Source organism: Artibeus jamaicensis, unplaced genomic scaffold, assembly GCF_021234435.1.
Source record: "Artibeus jamaicensis isolate MK-2021 breed Jamaican fruit bat unplaced genomic scaffold, CSHL_Jam_final contig_700, whole genome shotgun sequence".
Lineage (NCBI taxonomy): Eukaryota > Metazoa > Chordata > Mammalia > Chiroptera > Phyllostomidae > Artibeus > Artibeus jamaicensis.
Window position 1 is genome coordinate 8,600,178 of NW_026521930.1, and position 20,807 is coordinate 8,620,984.

The 20,807-nt window shown below is 50.4% G+C and overlaps 1 protein-coding gene across 5 annotated transcripts in view; it reads left to right on the forward strand.

The window, feature by feature from the left end:
- Positions 1–20,807, forward strand: part of RAB40C (RAB40C, member RAS oncogene family) — a 34,583-nt gene that overhangs the window by 243 nt on the left and 13,533 nt on the right. Inside the window, exons 2-3 of one of the 5 annotated variants that reach the window (XM_037157220.2) lie at positions 190–348; positions 719–944. The exons of 1 other annotated variant lie outside the window; for it this stretch is intronic. In XM_037157220.2, coding sequence (XP_037013115.1) covers positions 803–944 — 142 coding nt within the window. In that variant the 5' untranslated portion in view covers positions 190–348; positions 719–802. Of the gene's footprint in view, positions 1–189; positions 349–459; positions 481–501; positions 587–718; positions 945–20,807 lie in introns of those variants that run through there. 3 more of the 5 variants (XM_037157223.2, XM_037157221.2, XM_037157222.2) reach the window with 3 other exon arrangements.

Here is a 20,807-nt window from a genome sequence, read left to right on the forward strand (position 1 = left end):
GGAGATGGGTTTAGAAGGCCGTGATCGACGTACAGATGGTCCAGTGGCTCTGGGAGGATCGACAGCAGTGACCAATGGCGACGGGGAGGGGCGGGGCGGGCTGGATTCTAGGTACGTAGAGGCAGTGGGCGGGGTCGTGGGTGGTTCCGGGAATTCTCCGGGGCTGTAATGGTGCTGACTGACATGCAGGCGGACCAGTGGTGCTGGGAAAGCGAAGGGAGAGTGGCCAACGGCAACGGCGACGAGGCGAGGCGGCTGGAATCTCTGCAACGCTGCCTGGGGAAACAGTGTGGGGGCGGGCAGTCATGACGGACATGCACAGCGGCCAGTGATCTTGAGAAAGCGCCGGTGGGTGACCAATGGCGATCCAAGGGAGGTGGAATAGGGCGGTGATGGGGTGGGGCGATTGGAGGCTTTGCTGTGCTGTGTGGGAAACGATGGGGGCGGGCAGACGCGAAGGACGTGCTCGCGCGCCAATAGGTAGGGGCAGGTAGGCGGCGGGCAACCAATGGCGGCGCGTGGTCTGGGGGCGAGGCAGGGCTGCGCGGCGCTGTGCGGGAAGCGGCGGGGCGGTGGCAGCGCTTAGGTGAGGTGGGAGGCGGAGCAGGTGCGGGCCCAGGGCGCTTCGCCCCGGGCTGTCTGGGCAGCAGTCGGGACGGTGGGGCCCTCGGGGACCGATCCTCGCCGGCCCCCGCTCACCCACGCCTGGTCCCCGCAGGTCGGTCAGAGGCCTCCTCCCCTCTGTGCTCTCCGGGCTGGCGCCGTGGGCATGCGGGTGCGGCCTGAGCGCGCGTGAGCGAGGATGGGGACGCAGGGCAGCCCGGTCAAGAGCTACGACTACCTGCTCAAGTTCCTGCTGGTGGGAGACAGCGATGTGGGCAAGGGAGAGATCCTGGAGAGCCTGCAGGACGGCGCGGCCGAATCCCCATACGCCTACAGCAACGGTAAGGAGGCCCCGCAGCTGGCCTGTCCTCGGGTAGCCGCTCCCCGTCCTCTCCCGGGAAGGGCGCAGGACCCTCGTATGCGGGGCTCTCCCTGCTGGGCCCAAGACTGCTCGGAAGCAGTGTGAGCACCACGCAGTCCCCACAGTTAGCTGGCCTGGGATGCGCCTCTCCCCGTGGACCTGAGCTGCCACCTCCTGTCACCATCGGGTCTGTAATGAGAACTGCGCCAACCAGCCATTTGCCCTACCCAGTTAGACTGCAATTAGGAGCCAAGGATCAGCGCCTTGCCTTTCTTCATCTCTTCACTGTGGTTAAAGCCTAACACTGCCTGGCAGGGAGCAAGCCTGTGGCAATTTGCAATCTGTTTTCTTTCTCACTATTTTCAACTCTAATAGAGGCCTGAGGCTGGGAAGAAGCAGCTGGATTCTGAATAATCATCTTGGCACTTTGAGTTATCAGCTCGAAGCCTAGAGACCTTTTTAGAGGCTAGCGGCTTTATGGGAGGCTGAGATTCTGCTGTAAGCTTCCTGGAGAAGGGTTTTCATCACGGTGCAGCTTGGTGGCTGCTGGGTGACAACTGACCTAGGAGGTGTGTGAAGAAAATGTTCAGGGGCTGGAGGAAGGATGTACTTGAGGGGGGAGCATCCAGTAGTCTCATGGCGGCTGTGGGTCTGTGGAGGAGAACCTGCGACAAGGTGTCCCAGGTATGGCCAGGGTTTTCACGACCCTGTAGTGTGTGCACAGATGAGGGTGTGGGACCCAAAGGCAGGCTTTTCCTTTGAAATGTTTACTCACTACTCAGGGAATCAACACTTCGTGCTGGAAGAAAACACCCCATTCATGGTGTTATTAAAATTTCTTTTAAAATTTCTTGTTGTATCTTGGACTGGTGGCTCAGCTTGTTGGAGCATCATCCTATACACCAAAAAGGTCGCAGGGTCAGTTCCTGGTCAGGGAACATACCTAGTTTGTGGGTTTGAACCCTGGTTGGGACATGTACAGGAGGCAACTGATCTGTTTCTCACATCGATATTTTTCTCTCTGAAAAAAAAACAACTATAAAAAACCATATTATTCTCATCCTTGGGTGAGGTTTAAATTTCTGGTTGCATGGCTAAGGTACACCTCACCAGCACTTGTCTGAGCTCCCCTTAATTCACATATTTAATGTGAAAAAACATAGTTATCTTGGTCAAGAAGCAGTGTGGCCTTTCCCCGCTCTGTGATGGGCCCTTGTTCTGGGCCACACAGGGTGTTTCCTTAGGAGAAGCAGGGACTCTGCCTATAGTATGTCAGTGTCCAGGCTCTCCAAGGATCTTTTGTGCTTCTGGAAGTTCTGTCTTGTCTCACCAATTTTACTTGAAGTCCTTGCCCTCCACACTCTTTGTTGCTTTGTTTCCTGGGCTCTTGTCAGTCCTGTCTGACGGCTCTCAGCATTTACTGTTTGCCAAATTGCTTACCTTTGGGCAGCTGAGAGTGTGGACGCAGCTCTTTCAACCCTTTCGATTTAGGACTTGTCAAGGTTGTTGGATCACCTGAACTGGCTGGCCGCCCTTTGTGCTGTAACAGCTTCAGCATTGGGCAATTGCGCCAAATTCACACTGTGCCACCTCCCAGAGTGTGTGCTTTCAGCCCTAGCTGAGAGAAGGCATCTGGAAGGGCAAGAAAGGAGGAACTCTGGGTTTGTTTATAGGTGAGGAAAATGTGAGGCTGACCAGGGACATGAGAGGGAGGGTTTTTGTTGAGGCTTCTACCAGCCACTTCCACCTTAATGGACACTTGGTAGCCACTGTCAGAGGTGCCCCTCATGACTCAGTCAGTAGGTGGTTGAGTTGCTTTTCCAGTGACAGTGTTACTTCCTGGAGTGCTGCTCCTGGGCTGCTGGTGGGGTGTGAGAAGAGTGTGAGAGGGGTTGGGCTTCTTCAAGGGCATCTTTTCCTGGGACATAGATTTGTACTCCTGCAGGTCAGTTTAGCCTCACCATCAGGTACTCCAGCTGGGTGCAGTGAGCATTCAGGGAACACGGCGCCTAGCTGGAGAGATAAGAACCACCTTCTGTCCCCTCTGTCAAGTTGCAGTGCATTGGCACACTTCCTATGACATGCCGACTGAGTAAAACCTAGAGACCTGCCTGAGATAGCGAAGGTGTTTGGTCCAACCGAGGACCACTTGCCAGAAGTGGAGAAGAAACCACTCTTAGAAAAGTTCCATGTGCTTTTAAGGCCAGGGCACACTCCCAGGTTACTGCAGGTTCCCCATAGCATTAAGCGGAGAAGGCAGAGTGCCTGGCCCCTGTGTCTAGGGGTCCCTGAGGCTGAGGTGTGTGCAATATGAGGGGTGGGTCTTTGTGGTCAGGGCCTCTGCGCACTGATGTCAGAGCCCACTGTTCTTTATCAGGGTGAAGTTGGACATGAGCATACTCTCTGCTCCTCCAAATGCTTCCTAAGGGAGCCTGTTGGGCTCCCTCTGGAGCAGCTGGTTCTCAGGATTCAGCAACATGGGAATTTTTCCTTTAAAAAAGTTGTAATATCCATGGTCTGGCTGGTGTGGCTCAGGGACTGAGCACTGGCCTGTGAACCAAAGGGTCACTGGTTCAATTCCCACTCAGGACACATGCCTGGGTTATAGGCCAGGTCCCCAGTGGGGGGGTATGTGAGAGGCAACTGATCGATGTTTTTCTCCCTCTCTTTCTAAAAGTAAATAAATAAAATCCTTTTAAATAGAAGTTATAATATTCAAGAGTTTTAAAAAATTGCTGATTTTCTTACAATGGGTATACATGCTATTTCTTTTTCCCTTGTATTAAAATCCTTCAGCATGTCTCTAGCCTTCTTGTTTTCAGCCTAAAATTTTGTGGTTCCTCTGACTAGGAGCAGCTGACCTATGGCAGAGAGGTCCCCACTAACGACAGGCGTGCAACCAAACCCACTTCCTTGGGTCACTCAGATGACTTTCCCACATGGAAGTCTTGTCTAGCTTGTTTCTCAGACATGCACACGAGTGCATGTTGCTCTCCTGGCTTTATAAACATGTGAGTCATCCAAACGGCTTTTACTAGAACTGGCGCCTGCAGTAGTGATGAGCCACCCGTGACAACTTGCCGACCCTGCAGGAGCCCACAGTGGCTTTTGGAGTCTGGTGATGCTAATGTGGGCTTATCGGTTTCCATAGATCTGGAGACCTTCCTCTCCGGAGGTTTGCTTTCCCTTTTTCTTACTGCACAGCAGTGATTTTAGAGTGCCTGTGCTCTCCTCGACAAAGAGTAGAACACTTTGTGTAGAGGTTCCACTGGGCCATCTGCTGGGGAAATGTGCTCCAGAACATAAGCAGTGAGGAGTCTGGGTTGTGGAAGCTGGCAGGGAGAAGGCAGAGTGTTCCACGAGCAGCTTCTCTCCCTGGTGCACTGCCAGATCTGACTCTGCTCCAAGGCTGCTGCTCCCTGAGGCAGTGTGCTGGGCACACCCTGGTGTGCAGCCCATCCTGTTTTCCCAGGGCGGTGAAGGTCCTGACTAAGACGGCTCTGTCCTCTGCGCCTTGGTTCCCACAGGTCTTCATGACGAGGGTCAACAGGAAGATTTGGTGTAGTCAGTATGCCCACATCTTGGAAGACTCGAGAATAGGCATAACTCTCTCCATCTTCTCCTTCGGGGATTGGTGTTGGTAGGAGCTGCTGAGTGTGCGGGAAGGCCATGTCCACTGAGCCCAGGACATGCAGAGAGGGGGGTAGGGGGTCCAATGAACAGGAGGAGGGAGGCAGATGTGACAGGTGTGGACAAAGTCGGGCAAGTGCTGAGGTGTACCACTAGTGTTTGGGCCTACTGGTTATTTCTGTAGCAGTGCCATGCCTGTGGGGGAGGACACTGTGCATGCAGCCCTAGGGTGCCAGAGAGTGGGTTATGGCCCTGTCAACAGCCCAGTAGCCAAGCCGGAGCTCATCATGTCCTCCAGCTCCATGGCTTTTCTCCAAACTCTTCTCGCCTGGCTGAAAGTGGGTTTCCATCCTTAGTTCAGACCTCAGAGTATGCAGTGTCTCCAGGCACTCCTTTGGCCTGTACACCCCTGGTGTCTCTTCTGTTGAGTTGTCCTCGACATTGGCATGAGAGCTGCACACAGGAGGCACTAACTGAATGTGTTCTGAATGAAGGTGCAGTGTGCGTGCAGCGTCCCCATTCTGACAGTCCCTCTCTCTTTCTGTACTTGGTTGGGCGTGCATGTCTGGCCTTCATCCACTTTCTGGGCGGTTTGTTGGTCTTTGCCTTTTCTTTGTTGGATGCCAGCTTCCGAGGTGGGGCTGAGCCCCTCGGCGCTGTTCCTCATCTGGTTCTCACGTCCACCCTGCGGCGGAGCTGTCCTCACCATTCCATTCTGTGGATGAGGAGCCAAGGCTGGACACGCCAAAAGCCTGCAGCGCTCTCAGGCAGCACGCGGCCTGGAACCCCTGTCTTCTTACATGTGGGCCGTCTGACCCCCTTCTTCAGGCACCCGGCACTTTGAGTGGTGGGAGTGACCCTCTTTTCACTGGGCACTCCTGTGCCCTTGCTTCACCTCCACCCTGGGCCCGGGCCCGGCTCCTCTCTGATGATCACAGTCCTACTCCCTGGCGCCTCCTATGCATTCGGTGTGCGTGTTTTCAGTGCATCCCAAACTGAACTCTTTTCTTCTCTTGGCACCTCTGTCCCTGGTCTTGGGGCTGCCTCCTCCCTCTGCTCTGGGGCCTGGGACCAGTCACTGAAGTTCATTTGTTCTCCCTTCACTGCATTGTTCCTGCCCTTCTGCCTCCCTCCAGCCTGCGTCTAGCAGAGCAGCAGAGCCCCAAGAACTCCCAGGTCAGCCGCCAGCCAGGGTAGCAAACCATGGGTTTCCAGAAGACCATAAAGGGCCGTGTACAGATCCATCTGTGTCCCTTTGCCAGAGGCACTCAGCTGCTGTGTGTGGTGTTAAGATCAACCCGCCCCGCCTGAGATGGTGGCAGGCCGGGGCACAGGGGGACACAGATGACCTTGTCTGCTTCAGGTTATGCTAACTGGGATGACGTGTAATTTGGACCGGTGTGACTATTCCTAAATTTTCAGAAAACATTTGAGTAGGTAGAATGTTTTCAATATTAAGTTTCCCCCAATCTTTAGCACTTTCTGTAAGCTAAGCAGATAGCAGACAAATGCTTCTGTAGCAGGTACACTGCTGTGCAGAGTTGGGTCGCTCTTTCAAGGTTGTGTGGTTGCAGTGACACCGCCGTGTTGTGTTGCATACGTCTAATGTCACCATTCCCGTTAGCAAGCATGTCTGTGGCTGCAATGATGAATTAAACAGAAACATGTTACAGGAAGTGGGGAAGAAAGCTAGAGGATCTTGCAGGCACTTTTGCCACTTGTTCTAAATGAATTGCCATTGGCAAGATGTGACATTGTTGGTCCCTGTCACAAGGGACCTGGCCACTGAGCTGCTCTGGGTGAGGAGGAGGAGAAGGGGTGGAGTCGTAGCCAGGCCAGGGTTGGGGGCAGCCCCTCCCTCGATGGGGTGTTGCAGGGCCCGGGGCTGCATCAGTAGGGGTGTCCTGCCTTGTGTGTTTGGAGAAACTGGGAAGAGTGTCAGTGTCTGGGACCCTGGCCTGGAGCAAGCTGCAGAAAGAATGGGAGAGGGAGGGGAGCTGGGGTTTGTGGGCTAGGGTTTAATGCCCTGGGCCCTCAGGAGCAGGATGTTGGGACTGTGAGCACAGGCCTCAGAGACCAGGGGAGGGGCTGAGCCAACACCAGGTGTGTGGGTTCATCATTAGGATGGGAAATAGGGTAAATACTAGTGAGCAAAGTGAACTTGAACTTTTAACCGAGGTTTCCTGGCTATGATTGTGCTCATATAGGGCCAGTAGTGACGGGCAAACTCTGGTATCCACAGGGATTATCTTCTGCCAAAATGGGAAGATAATCTCACTGACTGTGGCCACGTGCCCTTCAGAGGGTAGAGGAGGGACGGGGGACTGGTAAACTCGGCACTGGTGGAGAAGGGAAAGACCCAAGGATGTGAGCAGGATGGTGGGCGGGGCCAGACAAGCTTTGCCCCCTCAAGGTGCTGGTGCTGATGTCGCAGAGGGGTGTGGTGCTTCATCGAAACTCACAAGAGGGAAGCAATTCATGTGGGGCACAGGTTGCTAGGAAAGACAGGCCTTTGGGGTTGCAAAGAGGGAGGGAAAGTGAGGAGTGGCCTGACCAAGTAGTATAGAGGGTGTGGTATCAGGAGGCCAGCATCCTGAGAGAGACAGTCCCCCACTCAGAGAGGGCATCCCAGCATCCTTGAGGAAGAGCAGATAATGAAGAAGTCCCAAGTGTGGAAAGGCAGGCACTTTACAGATTTTGAAAAGTGTCGAAGTACAGGCAGCCAGGTGCCAGATCTCTGGGCGTTAATGTCAGCCCCGGACAGTGATCTCAGCGAGGTGAGGAGCGTGTGTTTTTGTGAGCCCAGGAAGCCCCAGGTGCTTCCTAGGTTGGGTGGCGGCACTGTGGCTGAGGTGGGCCTGTGTTCCATCTGGCACTTCTTAGGGTCATAAGCCGGGGTCATTGCCAGCCTGGACCTTCCCAGGCAGCAGTTGTCTGTCGATGGGGCCAAGGTAGGGAAAGTGCCTGCCACTCAGGTCTCTCTGCTGGGAGGGATGGTGACAGGTGAACTGATGGTTTCGGGACTTCAATGCTTTGTACAGCCTTGAGTGACTAAGGAACATGGTGCCATCTAACAGGGTGCCAAGGCTGTGTGTGCCGGCCCAACAGTCACTGCAGAGGTGTCGGTTGCTGCAACTCGGCAGCAGCAATGACCGTCCACCCAGCCCATGCACCATCACTGGTACCCGCCTCAAAGCCTCTGGGCCCTGAGTGGCTATTATGGATGCACAGTTAGCACTCGTGTTGGACTGTTATGTAATCACTTTGTATTGATTTCTGCTTCCCGTTTGTTTGGCCCTCTTTCTTCCGGTCCTCTGTCGGCAGTCCTCAAACTGCTGGAAGGCTTTAGGAGCTGAGTCCAGTTTTCTTAAAGTCACAGTTTGGGTAGGGGAAGGCCTGTCCCTGGAGCAGATCTCAGGAGCAGTGTGGATGATAGAAGCTGCTGTCCTGGCCCGGGACACAGATCTCCCACAGGAGTTGGCGGTCCCGGGCTCACACACACGCTCATGCCGCTGTGCACGCCCGGCCATGCACACAGTTCTCTTAATCACTGGAGCTGGCGGTGACTTGATTGGGTCCAGGTCAGAGGTGACCAGCCCCTCAGTGGTGGTGTTTCCAGTAGGAGTATTTTCCTTATTTTAAGTCACTTGGCCACACAGAGAGTCACAGAGAGGAGATTCTAATGAAACAGCGGTTTTCAACCTTCTTCATATCATGGCACACATAAACTACTAAAATTCTACAGCGCACCAAAAAATATTGTGCCAGTGTGACCAAAAAAGAGGTATAATTTTGATTCGCTCACACCAGGTGGTTATTGTCGAGTTGGCCGTCATCCTTTTTTGATTGGACAGTCTAAGGGAGGAGAGGCCAGTGCCCTTGGCTCAGGAGTCAGGTACCGCATGTTGTAAAGATTCCCGTGGCACATCACCGTGCCTGCCACAGCACACCGGGTGAAAATTACTGTGATGAAAAATGCACGGAAAGATGTTTAACCTTAAAATTAAACAGGATGGAATGATCGCCTGCGAGTCCGTCGCAGAGCGAGTCTGCCGACACACAGCACTGATGGCGCTCGCTGAGAGCACGGGAGGCGGGTGCGTGGTGCTCTCAGTCGGGCTGTGCAGCATGTACCCAGGTCTGAAGGAGTCTTCCCTTTGACTGAGTAATTAGGATCTCTCCTAGGGAATGATAGGGGACACCGCTAGAGAAAATCAAGGCTTTGCGGTTCATTTTTTTATTAACAATGAAAACCCTGAAACAACCTAAGCACTCCATAGTGGAAATATGGTATATTCATAGGGTGAGATTATTATACAGCTTTTTAAAATGCTGATTTGGAGGAATATTTAATGAATATTCAATGATATGGGGTAGTCTTTGAAATTGTAAGTGGGAAAGAAGTATGCCTAATTATATAGTGTATCTAATGAGTGTCAGATGAAAGAGAATGGTGCAGTGAAATACATGAAACATAAACGGTGGTTATCTGTGTATTTTGGGGTTGTGATTAATTGCAAGTGATTAATTGCATATTTCACCTGGTTTTGTGTACAGATGTGCTTGTTCTCCTTCATGGACACCAGAAAGCTTTGGTTTGAATTGGTCCGGTGTGGTTTTTAAGGCTTTAAGGAAAATTCTTCATCGCCCTAGCGTTTTTCTCAAAACCCAGCATGTCAGTGGGCACACAAAGGCATTTTGAAATGTATTAGGTAACTTCTGCTTTCTTTTCATCCTTCACCAGGCAGCTCCCTTTCTTTTCTCCCGAGCAATCAGCTTGTACATGCTCCTGTGGTGACAGACCTCGCCCGTAGAAGGGCAGGCATGAGTGACCCGCGGATCGCCCTTTTTCCCAGAATGCCTGTGTGGTCAGCACATTAGGGGACAGGTGTTCACACCTGGCTCTGTTCTGCATTCAGACCTATCTTGTGGGGTGATTCAGGCTCTTGTCAAAAGGCCTACTAATCTAAACTCTGAGCAGGTCGATATCCAGTGGGTTTACTTTTTTAAAAATAGCTTTTATTGGCATAATTGACATACAATAAAATGTACCTATTCAGAGTGTACGTGTAAGTCTGATGAGTGTGACAAGTATATATATACACCTACATAACTACTGCTGTAATAGAGACCTGGGACGTTTCCACCTCCTCCCACCCCTCAGGTTCTCTGTTGCCCCTTGAAAGTCTGGCCCCTGGCCCCTGCCCCCACTGGCCTGCTTCCTGTCACTCCAGAGTACTTTAGCCTCTCCAGAACTTCCTGTAAATTGAATCATACAATAAGGTTTTCCTTATCTTTAGTTTGTTTCACTCAGCATAATGTATATGAAATCCTCACACTCCTTTCTTTTTGTTCCTAAATAACATTCCTTTGCATAAATATACCTCAATCTGTTTTTCCATTTATTTATCGATACTGCTGTTGGCTATTGTAGATAATGCTGCTATGAATGTTCTTGTACAAGTCCTTTAAACACTTTTTTAAATTTAGTTTTTTCTGGTAAAATATGCATATTTATCACATTAGCCACTTCTAAGTGTATGATTCAGGTGCTTAAAGCACATTCATAATGCACAAGTCCTTATGTGTCTGCCTAACTTTCAAGAATTCACCAGACTGTGTCCCAAAGTCACTCTGTCACTTTAAGTTCCCACCAGCAAGGCATGAGGGTTCCGTACGCTACACCTTGGCCACCGTTTGATATTGTTAGCCTTTCTTTCTTTTGAAAAGCCTTATTGAGGTATCATTTATACATCAAAAACCTGTATGCATTTAAAGTTAAAGGAGCGTTGGCTGGTGTGCACACACCGCCCTTGTGCTCTCTGGACAGCAGCCCCCATGGCCCCGACCCGACAGCCGCTGACCTCTGCGTTATAGACTGGTTTGCATTTCTAGAGCTTTTCTGTAAATGAAATTCCACCATATGTACTCTTGTGTCTCTGGCTTCTTTATTTATCCATTTTTGTGAGATTTGGCCATGTTATCATGTGCGGTTGTAGTTCACTCCTTTGTGTTGTGTTGACTTCACACTTTCTGTAGGTGGGTTTTTGGTTTATTCTGAATAGTGCTCCTGTGAAAATTCTTACACAGGCACACCTCGGAAATATTGCGGGGTCAGTTCCAGACCACCTTCGTAGAGCAAGTTGTGATCTTTTTGCTGGTGGAAAGTCTTGCCTTTAGTTTTTAAAAAATGCACACCAGCCTTGGCTGGTATAGCTCAGTGGACTGAGTGCCACCAGCCTGTGAACCAAAGGGTCCCTGGTTCAATTCCCAGTCAGGGCACATGCATGGGTTGCAGGCCAGGTCCCCAGTAGGGGGTGCGCGAGAGGCAACCACACATTGATGTTTCTCTCCCTCCCTTCCCCTTTCTCTAAAAATAAATAAAATCTAAAAAAACAAAACGCACACTGTGTAGAGCAGTAATACAAAGTCTGCCTCTACATGTTTTTGATGGATATACGCACACGTTTCTGTCAGGGGTACTCTGAGGAGTGGGATTGCTGGGCTGTAGGGTGTGCATATGTTTAGCTCTAGTTGATACCACCAAACAGTTTTCCAAAGCAGCCAAACAACTTTTGTCCCATCAGGAGGGTGCAAAGGTTCCGTTTGCCGCACATCCTGCTTTCATTTCAGCAGCTGCCTGTTTCTCTGTAACAGCCGTACATCCTCCACTCTGTAGGCCACCTTCTATTATTTAGCCGTTCCACGGTGGATGGATTTTTTTTAGTTTGTATCCAGTTTATTTATAATAAAAGACTAATGTAAGTAGTAAGTAGCCTTTACTTACTTTTATACCTACATACTCCTTTCGTATTGTTGCTATAACATTATCTGACAGTTCTGTATGTACGCCCTAGGTCAACAGTCAAGGTGTCGACGGGCTGTGTTTCTTTTTGCAGGCTCTAGGGAAGGTCTTCCTTGCTCATTGAGTTGTTGGCAGAATTTAGTTCTTTGTGCTGTATGACCAAGGTTCCTGTTCTTCGCTGGCTGTGAACTGAGAGCCATGCCAGCTTCTAGAGATTGTCCACATTCCTTACTTATGTTCCCCTTCCTCCATCTTCAAAGCCAGATCAAGGTCCCTCCCAGGCTTTGAGTCTCTCCTGCTTCCCAACTCATCGCTCTCACCCAGGCAGGAAAGGGTCCCCACCTTTAAGGACTCATGTGATGGTACTGGGGCCACCAGGATAAGCCAGGATCCTCTTCCCTCTCAAGATCCATGGCCTGGGTCACACCTGCCAAGTACTGTGGCCCTGTAGGAAGCGAGTTCACAGGTCCCGGGGATTAGGGTGTGGGCATCTCCAGACCGTTACTCTATGACCACACCTTTATACAAAGTTCTTTTCTTGTTTTGTTTTGATAGGTTTTCATAGGTATAGTGGCTGGTCAGAGGAGTGTATGTTTGCAATAACTGGTATTAGTTATTGCTGTGGACTGTATGTTTGGGACCTGCCCCCAAGTTCATGTGTAGAAACCTAACCCCCAAGGCAATGGTATTAGGAGTTGGGGCCATGGAGAGGTGACTAGGTCCTGAGGGTAGAAACCCTTGTGAATTGAAACAGTACCTTACAAGAGACCCCACAGCGTTCCCCTGCCCTTTCTGTCATGTGAGGACATAGCAAGAGGTTGACGTCTGTGAAGTAGGCAGTGGGATCTCACTAGACACTGACTTTGCTGGTACCTTGGTCTTGGACTTCCAGAATCCAGAACGGTGAAAAAAATTTCTGTCATTTATAGGCTCCCCAATCTGTAATATTCTGTTATAACATCCCAAGCCAGCTAAGAAATTATGACAAATTGACTATCTTAAAACAACACCCACTTATTAGGATATAGTTTTTTGGGGTCAGAAATCTGGGCACAGCTTAGCTAGGTCCTCACAGGGCCTCAGGGTTTCTCACAGGCTGTAGTCACTTTCGGGCTGGGGCAGAATCCCTTCTAAACCCACGTGGCCGTGGGCAGCACCTGGCCACCCTTTGTTCATGGCCACATGGTTCTTTCCACATGGCAGCTTGTTCATAGAGCCAGGAAGTGAGAGAATCAGCCTACAGGAGTCTCATGTAACATGATCACAGAGGGGGCATCCATCACTTGGCCCTACTCAGGGTCAAAAGCAAGTATCAGCTCCTACTACCCTGAAGGGGAGGTACCCAGAGGCATGACTGCCAGGAGGCAGGATCCTGGGTCCACTGAGAGTGTCCATCACACTGCTTAGTATTGCCTCCTTGGGGTTGCACCAGGTTGTGTGCCCACTGGGACTTGTGGAATTACCTTTTCTGTCCCCAAGCACACTCTATGGTGTGAGTCGCATTTCCTCAGTATAGACATGTGCTGTGGCCTTACCCTTGGGAGGGGAAGGTGAAGGCTGGCCACGTGTCCTGGGCTGCATGCACGTACGGGAAGACCACCTGAGCCTGCCTGGATGGCTGGCGTGTGGATCCTGGGGCACTTCTCTGTCTCCCTGTATCATGAAAAGCTTTTTCTGGTTCCTCTGTTGACTTCAGTCTGCCTCTGGGAACTTATTTTTTCTTCCTAAGAAGTGACACTAAGAAAGAGCATCTACCTGTCTTGGGCTGCGCATTGGCTGTCACGTTGAAAACACAGGAGTACACTTCATTCAGACATCCTGACTGGGGCTGTGTTTCCCAGGAGGTGAGATCTGGGGACTGTGTGGAAAATGAACAGCCCGGGCTTTTGGACCGGCAGCACCTCCCGCCAGTGTGGAGGGGCAGTGCTGCACGAAGCCTTCCCCGAAGGCACTAGGTGGCCTAGGTTCAGCTGGGTCACCTGCCTCGCCACGAGGGCAGGATGTTCACGGTTCCCTGGCCCGGGGATGCTCCCAGCCCCGTCATGGAGCCACGCGGTGGGGAGAGCCTGCTGGGAATGGTTTCGTTTCCTTCCACCACTAGCCAGCATTGTAGTTTCTGGTGCTTGCTTTAAACACTGCAGAGGAAGACATTGGTTAGCATTTTCTGTGTCATTCTGAAATCCAGTCTCTTATTACTCATTTTTTGTTCATTATTAGAGATTTTTAAAAAGTCTTCCTGTGACTCTTAATCATATTGGAAAATAGCTGCATAACTACACACTTGAGGGTTGCCATCGCTGGAGAAGAGGTGGTCGCAAACATGCCGTCCGGGCAGGCGGCACCCTCCAGTCGGTTCAAGCGGAACCTAGGCAGGTGTGTGGGAAGTGCTTTCACTCAGAGGACTGCCAGGTGTCAGTAGCGGTCCCTGTTCTGACTGGCCCCTCCTCCCACTGAACACTGGAAAATTGAAGTTAAAGATATCCAACAATCTTGATTCATGCACCCAAAACAGCTGAGAGGGAGGATCTAAACCGACAGCTGAGAACTTTTGGTTCCTGTTCACCTGTGTTGGTTCCCTTGTCCTGATTACCTTGTAATGTCCTAGGGCTGTAGTGAGGCTGGGTTCTCGGGGGTCTGTTGTCCTGTGTCTGTGCTAACAGACATGTGAGTATTGTGAAACTCTGAAAGAAGGGGTATGGAGGAGGGAATCGTGACTTCAAGCCTGCTCTGCCCCATGACTTCTGATGGAACACTGTGCCTGGACTTCACCTGGCAGGGCGGCTGCTGCGCTCTGCTGTGCTGGAGAGTGGCCGGTCCAGGAGGGGTGGATTGGGCACCAGATCGTCCTTGGCGGTCTGGCCACGTGGCCGCGGATGCCGCACTCCTGAGTACGGGGAGCCAGGTGAAGACAGTGAATGTCCTGTTCGTCAGTGCCACCCAGCCCTCAGCCTTCCTCCTCTGTGTCCCCACAACTCTGCTTACAGCTCCTGACGAAGTGGGTCTTGGCGGGCAGGAGGGGCTGCCCCGGTAAACTCCCCAAATCACCAGGATGTGGCAGCTGTCAGAAAATGAAGTGACATTCCAGAAAATTGAGACTTTAATGATCATTTTGGTACATTCCTCCTTCTACCTCCTTTCTTTGAATTTGAAATACCTCTTTGAAGGATGGCAGTCAACAGACAGGTAATTACAATGTTCCTGCAACTCTAGCCTGCATCAGCATTTTTCTGGAGTGGGTGAGCTGCTCTGTGCCCCTCCCTGCCTCGGCTGTTGTCAGGGGACAACAGGGTCGTGAGGGACATCACTAGGATACAAGGCCAGTGGTGCACGGGCACAGTGTGGGGAGGCCGCCCGCGCGTGCCGTGCCGAGCCCAGGCATGTCCTTCTGGACCAGTGCTTTGCGACATCCCCTTTACTGTGCTGAAAAGGAATGGAGTTCAGCCCTGGCCAGTGTGGCTCAGTTGGTCAGAGCATCATCCTGTGAACTGAAAGGCTGCAAGTTCCATTCCTAGTCAGGGCACATGTCTAGGTCATGGGTTCTGTCCTGGTCAGGGCATGTACAAGAGGCAGCTGAGTGACCTTTCTCTGTCGTGCTGATATTTCTTCCCCTCTCCTTCTCCCCACATTCCCCTCTCTCTAAAATCAATAAGCATGTCCTCAGGTGAGGAGTTTTTTTAAAAGGGAATGAAGTTCATAGCTAATCCATTCTACTTACACTCAGACCTAAACCGGACACGCAGGTGCACGCGTACCTGCGGTATAAAGGAGGAGGGAAGCAGTGCAAGGGGTCGTGAGATCGTTGGAATTTCAGTCGCTCGGTGCTCGTACTAGATGCTCGTGAGGTGACAGTAAAAATGTATCTGGTGTAGGTGTCACTATGGGTGATGAGATTTTTTTTCTAAAATCATGACAACTCCTTAGCTTTTAAAAGATTTTCATTTATTTATTTTTAGAGCAAAAGGAAGGAAGTGAGAAAGAGAAGGAGAGAAACATCACCGTGTGGGAGGATTATCGATTGGTTGCCTCTTGCACGCCCCCAGCAGGGAAACTGGCCAGCAACCCAGACGTGTGCCCTGACTGGGAATCAAACCGTGACCTTTTGGTTTGTGGGATGATGCCCAACCCACTGAGCCACCAGTCAGGGCTGATGAACAGCTCCTGGTAAAATTCTGAACAAACAAAACCCAATCTCCTGTGGTTTGCAAGGTGCTGGCAGCCCTGCAAAACATGGCACAGGGCCGCAGGGCAGCGTGGGTTCCTTAGCTCCTAGAACAACGCCTGGTGTTGGGTTACCACTCCCTTCAGAACCCTTTGGAACAAGAAAAAACTTGGGAACCCATCAGGTGAGAGAAGTTGACCATTTGGGAACCAGGTGCCACTGCACGCCTGAGTGCAGAGAGCTAACGCCTGGGCCGTGGGGGGGCCAGCGGGGACCTGCAGCTCTGGACCCTGCACCCCGCATCCCCAGGCCCCTCTGCACTCAGTGTAAGGAGGACAGGCTGAAATCAGGCAGGGCTGAGGGGCTGGGTGGCCCACAAGTACACAGGCATTTTCCCCTCTGGGAGAATCAGGCATAGTGGAGGGTTGAGTGTAAGTCCATTCCACATGGGGAGATCCTGACTGCCTCTCACCCATAGTGCCGAGACAGGAGCCCTGTGGCAGCAAGCAGTCTTTGCTGGAACAGTTACCAGTCCAAGATACGTGAGCTCCACACTCCCCGAGGTACCTGACAGGTTCACCGTGAGCCTAGTTCACGAGACCGAGTCACCCAGAACTTCCTATGGGTCTTTAAGATTTCTCAGGGATAACCAGAGACATTGAAGTTAAGAACAATCTAACAATAGCCAGAGGGGAGGGGGGAGGGGTTTTCAGGAACTACTATAAAGGACACAGGGACAAAACCAAGGGGGAGGATGGAAGCAAGGGAGGGAGGTGGGTTTGGCTGGGGTGGGGTGGGGTGGGGAGAAAAATGCAGACAACTGTAATAACAATAAAGTAATTTAAAAGGATTTCTCAGGGGTGAATGGACAGCCACAGGCCACCACAAGGTGAGGAAAGACATTGAAGCACTTTAACAATCTAATAATTAATGTTGTCAGAGATGACTGCATCCAAGAACCATGGACAAGATGCCAGTAGAAGGGAATATCCCAGCCCTGGCTGGTGTGGCTCAGTGGATTGAGTGCTGGCCTGTGAACCAAAGTGTTGCTGGTTTAATTCCCAGTCAGGCAGGTCACATCCTGGGTTGTGGGCCAGGTCCCCTGTGGTGGGCGTGTGAGAGGCAACTGGTCGACGTATCTCCCATATCAATGTTTTTCTCCCTCTCTTTCTCCTTCCCTTCCTTTCTCTCTAAAAATAAATAAAATAAAAAAGACAGTGATGAGGGAAAAGATGAGAAAGCTTTTTAGCCCACAGATCACTCCCTGGCTAATGGGAGGCCAGAATGTGGGACAGAGGTGAACTGGTGACCTGAAGGGCTCCTGGGCTCCCAGCACAGAAAGTGAAAAATAACCCCTGGAACACTGGACAGATGAAGTCCTGAGGACTTTCAGAGTGAAAAGGTCCTGTGAGAAGGGCTAAGAAGCAGAACAACAGACATTTCCTCTGAGAGCCTCTGGTTACCTGCCACTGCGCAAGCCCTCTATCCATCCAAGGAGTATCTACAGTTCTAGGGTCTGAGACCTGGTCATCCCCTGTGACCCCTCCTCATCTGTGAGCTGGTTTAGGTCCCAAGAGGCCTGGTCAACCCCTGTGAGCCAGCAGCAGTTCTGGCACCTGATAGCTGATTGCTGTCCTGAATGGTCACGACTGTACTATACAAGCCATTAAATGTCGTGAATGAAACCTCTGGTCATCAGTTTTTCAAAGACCTGCTGTATATTTAAGGACTGAGAGGGGTTGTCAAACTCATTTTCATTGGGGGCCACTTCAGCCTCGAAGTTGCCTTCAAAGGGCCAAATGTAATTTCAACTCCTTAACAGTTAAGGAGTAGTTACCTTTATACAGTCCTAAAATTATTTCAGCCCTTCAAAGGCAACCGTGAGGCTGATGTGGCCCCTGGTGAAGATGAGTTTGACACCCTGGAGTAGGTGATGGAAATTCTTTAGCAACAAATCTTCAGACAAAACAATTGTCAGGGCTGATTCACAGTGAAGTCTGGTTGGACCCTCTTTTTCACCACAGGGAGATTGTACCTACAGAGATGGTACCTACGGGCCTCTCTATGGACTTGCTATGTCTGTATTTTCTATGGCTTTAAAAGCACACCGTAAGTTTTTATCCAACTGAAGGACAACTTCTGGTCAAGATGGCAGCATAGGTAAACACGTCTCCCCTCCTGAAACAACCACATGAAAATTGCAACTAAGATATAGAACAACCATCAGTTAGAACCATCAGAAATTGAGTTGAATGGACGTTTGACAACTACAGAATTAAAGAAATCACATCCATCCAGACTGGTAGGAGGCGTGCAGATGCAGAATGGGCTGGTCTCTCATCCACGTGTGGTGGATATAAATTCAGGAAGCCTATCTTGGGAGTGAGGAGTCCCAGCCCCACTCCAGGCCCCCCAGCCCAGGGTTCCAGTGCCAGGAAGATAAGTCCCCATAACTTCTAGCAGCAAAAACCAGCAGGGATTGAGTCAGTGCGAGAAACTTCTGGAGTCCCAAGCAGTTCCCCTTAAAGAACCCACACACGGACTTACTCAGACGTACTCCCTCTGAGCTCCAGCACTACAAGGGTAGCAGCTTCAAAGGCAACAATGGCATACAGAGAGGAACTGAACAGTCTGGCATCAGGGCAAGAGCTGGGGGACAGCTTTCCCTCAGACCAAAAGGCAGGCAGAGGCCATTGTCATTTTTTTGAGCCCTCCCCGCATGGAGCCACAGAGCTGGCAGGTGGGTGCCATATCTGAGACTCTGTCAAACTGGCTAACACTGTTTGCCCTGTCCAGGATATCACCCGAGATTTTACCCCATCCAACTTATGGACTCACACAGGCTGTTAACAGTGACTTTTCCATACGCATGGTTGGCCTTGGCTCATGCTTCACAACTTCCTAAATCCTAACAAACAAGCAACAGCTAAGTGGCCCCAGGCCTGGCACTAGCAGTAGCCAGCCTAGATTCACAGCTTGGCTTCCCCTGGGAATCTCTAAGCCCAGCACAAGTAGAAGTCATGTTAGATTGCTTTGTAACTCAGGCAGGGTGGCTCAAGGCAGAACACAGGTTGGGGCTGACATTGACCTGCACCACCCAGGGAAATCCAAAGCCTGCACACCCAGTGGACAGTGACAGACCATGCCGAAGCAATGGTGCTCTGCACAGCTGATCCTACATGGAGGGTAGAGTTGGTGCCCTGTAGTCACAGCCAGTCCTTGCAGCTGACTGGCCTGGGCAAATCACTTCTATTGGCCTGTCAGCAGCAACAAAAGCTCAACTACAAGAGGAGGTTGTACTCAGCTCACACAGGTGCACCTCGAGTACTCAGCTTGGGTGATAGGGGAGGCTGTGCCACTGGACCCTACAGGACACCTACTACATTAGGCCACACTACCAAGACACGAAGTCAAAGCAGCTCTACCTAATACTTAGAAACAAGTACAGGGAGGCTGCCAAAATGAGGAGACAAAGAAACATGGCCCACATGAAAAAACAGATCAAAACTCCAGAAAAAGAGCTAAAGGAAATGGAGATAAGCAATCTATCAGATGCAGAGTTCAAAACACTGGTCATTAGGATGCACTGGTCATTAGGATGGAACTTAGTGAGGACCTCAACAGCATAAAAAAGATCCAGTCAGAAATGAAGGATGCACTAATTGAAATAAAGAGCAGTTTACAGGAAGACAACAGTAGAGTGGATGAAGCTGAGAATCAAATCAATGACTGGGAACATAAGGAAGCCAAAAGCAACAATCAGAAAAACCAGGAAGAAAAAATCCAAAAAAAAACAAGAATAGTAGTGTAAGAAGCCTCTGGGACAACTTCAGGAGGTCCAACATTCACGTCATAGGGGTGCCAAAAGGAGAAGAGAAAGAGCAAGAAATTGGAAATCTATCTGAAAAAAATAATGAAAGAAAACTTCCTTAATTTGGTAACGGAAATAGACATACAAGTCTAGGAGGCACAGAGAATCCCACACAATATGGATGCGAAGAGGCCTAGTCCAAGATACATCATAATTAAAATGCCAAAGATAGAGAATCTTAAAAGCAGCCAGAGAAAAGCAATTAGTTACCTACAGGGGAGTTCCCATAAGACTGTCAGCTGATTTCTCTAAAGAAACTTTGTAGGCTAGAAGGGACTAGCAATAAATATTCAAAGTCCCTGTAGGAAAGCAGGGACCTACAGCCAAGATTGTTCTACCCAGCAAACTTACTTAGAATCAAAGGGCAGATACAGAGCTTCCCACACAAGAAAAAACTAAAGGAGTTTATCATTGCCAAACCATTATTATATGAACTGTTAAAGGGACTTAATTAAGACAAAGAAGATCAAAACTATAATAATAAAATGGCAAAAAATACATATCTATCAACAATTGAATGTAAAAAACTAACTAAGCAAACAAGAAAAACAGAGACAGAATTATGGATTTAGAGAGTATTTTGATGGTTTTCAGATGGGAGAGGGTGTGGGAGAATGGGTAAGAGCTCAGGAATAAAGAGGACAAATAGCTCCAGCTGGTGTGGCCCAGTGGCTTGAGTGCAAATCTGTGAACCAAAGGGTCACCAGTTCGATTCCCAGTCAGGGCAGGTGCCTGGTTTGTGGGCCAAGTCCCCAGCTGGAGGTGTGCAAGAGGCAACCAATCCATGTTTCTCTACCTCTCTTTCTCCCTCCCTCTTCTCTATCTAAAAATAAATAAATGAAATCTTTTAAAGAAGTACAAATAGGTAGTTATAGAATAGCCATAGGGATGTACAGTACAGTACAGGAAATGGAGTGGCCAAAGCACTTACACACACGACCATGTGTATGACATGAACAATGGTGTGGGGACTGCCTGAGGGAGTGGAGGGTGTTGGGTGGAGAGAGGCAAAGGGGGAAAAATTGGGACAACTGTAATACCATAAGCAATAAAACATAATTTAAAAAGTTTTTACCCCTATTTGGGACGCAGCAAGGGGAGGGGCAGAGTAAGCATAAAGAATGTGTTTGAATTTGAATTTTCGATGTCCAAGTGAGTGTGTCAGCCGAGGGGGTCTCCGCCCATGCCATCTCCCCACCATCCTCTCCCCTTTTGACCTTTTGGCGTGGGGCCGTCCTCAGCTCTTGGCTGGACCCCTCTCTCTCCTTTAGTGACCTAATGCCCACTTTCCTTAGTCCTCTCACACCGGTGCTCAGCCTTCCTGGGGACATTCATGCCGCTGCCAGACACGGGGACCACCTTTCCCTAGAAGCCAGGG